The sequence below is a fragment of the Anopheles cruzii genome, unplaced genomic scaffold, assembly GCF_943734635.1.
Source record: "Anopheles cruzii unplaced genomic scaffold, idAnoCruzAS_RS32_06 scaffold01612_ctg1, whole genome shotgun sequence".
NCBI lineage: Eukaryota > Metazoa > Arthropoda > Insecta > Diptera > Culicidae > Anopheles > Anopheles cruzii.
The window spans coordinates 1-4,727 of NW_026455197.1; the positions used below are offsets into that span (position 1 = coordinate 1).

Sequence of the window (4,727 nt, forward strand, 5' to 3'; positions counted from 1 at the left end):
AGCTTTCCACAGGCTCTGCACGACTGTATGCAGTATTTGCAAGTGCCACCGTCACGGTACGAAGAATACTCGGCACTAAACTTCCCGAACGACCCGCAAACGAAGTGTCTGGTGCGGTGTGTCGGGTTGAACCTGCGCTGGTGGAACGACACCACCGGAGTCCACACACCCGTGATCGCCAACTTCTTCCGACCGGATCCTACCGATGTGCACTACGAGCGAGCTACGAAGGAGTGTGTGGAGCACCGACTGAAGCCGACGTTCGGCAATCCTTCGCCACAGGACTGCTGTTGTCGGGCATACAACACCTTTGTGTGCTACCTGGAAAACTATGGGAACCTTGTGTACAGTCCCCAGTACTATCCCGAGGATCGCTCCCGGCAGGTGCGAATCGCGTACGATTGCATCAATATGCTGCAGGTACCAAAAACCCTGCTACAGCGTTTCACCAAGGATGGTTTCCCCGATGAACCCAAGACACGGTGTCTCGTCCGATGTTTCTTCGTGCGCCTGGGATTGTATGACGTAGTGCGAGGCTTTGACCAGCGCCGGTTGTATACGCGCGACTATGAGACTCCCGACAAGCGGTACCTGTCGAAGGAAACCCACGAGAAGCTGTTTGCCATACGTTCAACCAACCACGATCAGTGCATGGAGGTGAACCGCGCGTATCGTGAAGTAATTGGAGAACTGGGTACACCTTTCTACAGTGTCTCGATCATGCAACAGGCCGCGACCCAAGCTTTGAGCGATGGATCGCCTTGTAAGGTACTGAACCATACTAAAAACCCACCTAAGGAATACTGCGGCCCTTGGTTAAGTTACTGTCCTTCGTTGGAGTTTGTGGATCCTTGTGTCGCCAACGTATGGGAAACCGCTCCGGTGGTCGTCTAACTGGGGCTTCGTGGTTTTATAAAATTTCCGAAAATCTACTTAAAAAATACTCTAGATCAATAACTCGATCAATAAAGCAGCTTCAAAATCATCTAGCCTTCCGTCACTCTAATACGGTGTTCCCAATAACTGTACGAGTTATATAAGCCTTAAAGTTTCACTTCTAGCTAACACGGTGAAGTTAAGCGCATCAGTAAGACCTTTGGATTGAGCCACTGTATTGAACCACTTTTAGCGGAAAAGTGTTGCCAGTCGTTTGTTTATTGATTCGTGTATCTATCCATTCATTTATTTGCTTCTATTTAATATCTAATGTTAGATGTATTGTTTAAATAAATTTGGAAACGCCCAAAGGCAACGTGATTTGGGGTTAATGGAGTCTTTTGGATATGATGGACCATGATAGAAACCTAGATATTTCTTTATTTGTGTATGTTTTTGATAGTCTACGAGCAAAGAACCAAACTGTATGTTTACTTGGTAAGAAAGATACAAAACATGCTAGGAATGTTCATCACATCATCTAGTACCGCGGAAGCGTTCCAACGACGCACAAAGAATGAATTAGCAAATATTCTTCATCCATTTTTTTAAACTCCAGTTGGTCGCCTTTGTGTTCGAACGATCGAACGTCTGGAAATGATGACTCATACTCCCACATAGGTCTTTCTAGGTACGTGCGGATGGTACTGCTTTATGTTAGAAAATAAAATTACCATCTTGGGCTGCTATAAAAGCTCTTCCACATGCTTGAGAAATGTATTATTGTGCAGCGAACAGTGCACAGCAGCATACCTCAAGCACCGGTCCAGCTCCAGTGTCGGATTGTCTAGTGTTTTTGTTGTTGACGATCAATTGTTCGCGCTTTTCGCACGACATCATGGGTCTGCTAGGAGTGCTTTGGTATCAGTCGATGGTGATTGCAGTAGCGTCTGTGGGCTTCAGTGTCGCTAGCCGGCCGTCCGATGTGTCACATCTGTATTTGGAGAAGAGCTTTCCACAGGCTCTGCACGACTGTATGCAGTATTTGCAAGTACCACCGTCACGGTACGAAGAATACCAGGCGCTAAACTTTCCGAACGACCCGCAAACGAGGTGTCTAGTGCGGTGCGTCGGGTTGAACCTGCGCTGGTGGAACGACACCACCGGAGTCCACACATCCGTGATCGCCAACTTCTTCCGACCGGATCCTACCGATGTGCACTACGAGCGAGCAACGAAGGAGTGTGTGGAGCACCGACTGAAGCCGACGCCCGCTAATCCTACGCTGCAGGACTGTTGTTTGCGGGCGTACAACACCTTTGAGTGCTACCTGCAAAACTATGGGAACCTTGTGTACAGTCCCCAGTACTATCCCGAGGATCGGTCCCGGCAGGTGCAGGTCTCGTATGATTGCATCAATATACTGCAGGTATCGAAACCCCTGCTACAGCTTTTCACCGAAGATTCGGTGCCCGAAGACCCCGGGACACAGTGTCTCGGGCGGTGTTTCTTCCTTCGCTTGGGTCTGTATGACGAAGAGCGAGGCTTTGACCTGCGCCGGTTGTACACGCGCGATTATGTGACCCCCAACAAACGCTACCTGTCGAAGGAAACCTACGATAAACTGTGCGCCATACGTTTGACCAGCCCTGATCAGTGCACGGAGGTGAACCGTGCGTATTTCGGAGTAATCAAAGAATTGGAAACATCTTTCCACAGTCTTTCGATTGCGCACGAGGCCGCGAGGAAAGCGTTGAGCGATGGATCGACTTGTGCTGCACTGGAACCCTAAGGAAACCCAAGGAACCTAAGGAATGCTGCGAACCACCATAGGTATACTGCTGCACTTGGCTAGTTGACTATCCTTCGTTGGAGTTTGTGGATCCTTGTGCCGCCAACGTATGTGACACCGCTCGGGAAGTTGTGTAACTGGGGCTGCGTGTTTTTTTTACAGAATTTGTGAAAGTCTTCTTTAAAAGTACTCTATATCAATAAAACTGTTGCTACTCCTACATCATCCAGCTGCCCATCATTCTAATACGGTGTTATCAATAACTGTACGCGTAATGTAAACATCAAAGTTTAAATTCTAGCTGAAACGCTGAAGATACGCGTTTTGTATACGCGGGGGGTGGGAAGGACAGACGAAGCGCAAAAAAACCATTTTACATTAATCTTTAACGTCAAATCGTTTATGAGTCCGCGAATTCATATACGATTTGACGTAAGTGCGATTGATTTGACATTTTTACGCTCGGATTTACGCTTCGTCTGGCCCCCCCGTATTACTTCTTGCGGAAAAGTGTCGTTTGTTTATTGCTTCATGCATCTATTCATTCATTTATTTGTTTCTATTTAACATCTAATGTAAGATGTATTGTTTAAATAAAATAGGAAACGCGTGCCGTCAATTCAATTGTGAGTCTTTGTGCCCTAAAATACCGTTTTGCGGGGATCATTGGTTTTCTGCTGCAGAATTGCATCAGATGCTGGTCGAAGCTTGCTTTTGGAAGATCGCAGTGCTTTTAGCGGTTTAAAACATTTAAACATGGCGATTTTGACTTCAAAAACAAAATGCGTCGGAGGACTCCAAAAAAGATCGAAGACTACATGAACTACACTAAACTACATGAACTTTTGGACGAAAATGACACGCAAACGCAACAACTCGCGGATCAGCTAAATGTGTCCCAATCCGCCTCATCCGTACGTTTAAAGGCTCTGGGAAATATCCAGAACATGGAAAAATTGGTGCCACATGTACTGAACGGAAGATATCAGGAAAACCGATAAACCAAATGTGAAATTCTGCTTGCCTGGTACAAAAGGAAGCGATTTCTTCACCAGATCGTGATTGGGGATGGAAAGTGGATTCATTATGACAATCCTAAAACGAAAAAATCATGGCTCAGTCCGAGAAAACCATTAACGTCGACTGCAAATCCAGATCGATTCGACACAAAGACAATGCGCTGTATCTGATGGGACTAAGAAGGTGTGCTGTACCACAAGCTCCCAAAACCTACCGATCGCTACTGACAACAAATGATCGATGATACGATAATGATATGTTGAATCAATAGAGTTTTTCATTTCAATGCAATCAACAAGTGATTTCGTTGAAAAAAATGTACTTTCATAGGGTTAAACCTATTTATTTATTTATTTATGTGCATGATAGTCTGCGGGAAAAACAATCAAACTGTATTTGAATCAACTTGATAAGAAAGATACAAAACATGCTAGGAATGTTCATCACATCATCTAGTACCGCGAAAGCGTTCCAACGACGCACAAAGAATGAATTAGCAAATATTCTTCATCCATTTTTTTCTAATCTCCAGTTGGTCGCCTTTGTATTCAATTGCTCTCTGTGAGATGCAGTATAAAGTTTCATTCGGAATGCAACTAGTTGGATCGAACGTCTGGAAATGATGACTCATATTTCCACATTGTTTTTTCTAGGTACGTGCGGATGGTACTGCTTTATGTTAGAAAATAAAATTACCATCTTGGGCTGCTATAAAAGCTCTTCCACATGCTTGAGAAATGTATTATTGTGCAGCGAACAGTGCACAGCAGCATACCTCAAGCACCGGTCCCGCTCCAGTGTCGAATTGTCTAGTGTTTTTGTAGTTGACGATCAATTGTTCGCGCTCTTCGCACGACATCATGGGTCTGCTAGGAGTGCTATGGTATCAGTCGATGGTGATTGCAGTAGCGTCTGTGGGCTTCAGTATCGCTAGCCGGTCGTCCGATGTGTCACATCTGTATTTGAAAAAAAGCTTTCCACAGGCTCTGCACGACTGTATGCAGTATTTGCAAGTGCCACCGTCACGGTACGAAGAATA

General features: G+C 45.4%; 2 protein-coding genes across 2 annotated transcripts; both read left to right on the forward strand.

The window, feature by feature from the left end:
• Positions 1–6: 6 nt before the first annotated feature.
• LOC128276569 (general odorant-binding protein 45-like) lies at positions 7–894 on the forward strand (the record flags this gene model as incomplete). Its single annotated transcript, XM_053015025.1, has 1 exon — positions 7–894. A coding segment is annotated over one exon (888 nt), but the record flags the coding sequence as incomplete, so codon positions are not given.
• Positions 895–1,774: 880 nt separating this feature from the next.
• On the forward strand, positions 1,775–2,668 carry LOC128276570 (general odorant-binding protein 45-like). Its single transcript, XM_053015026.1, has one exon. The coding sequence runs from the start codon at positions 1,775–1,777 to the stop codon at positions 2,666–2,668; it is 894 nt and encodes a 297-aa protein (XP_052870986.1).
• Positions 2,669–4,727: the final 2,059 nt, after the last annotated feature.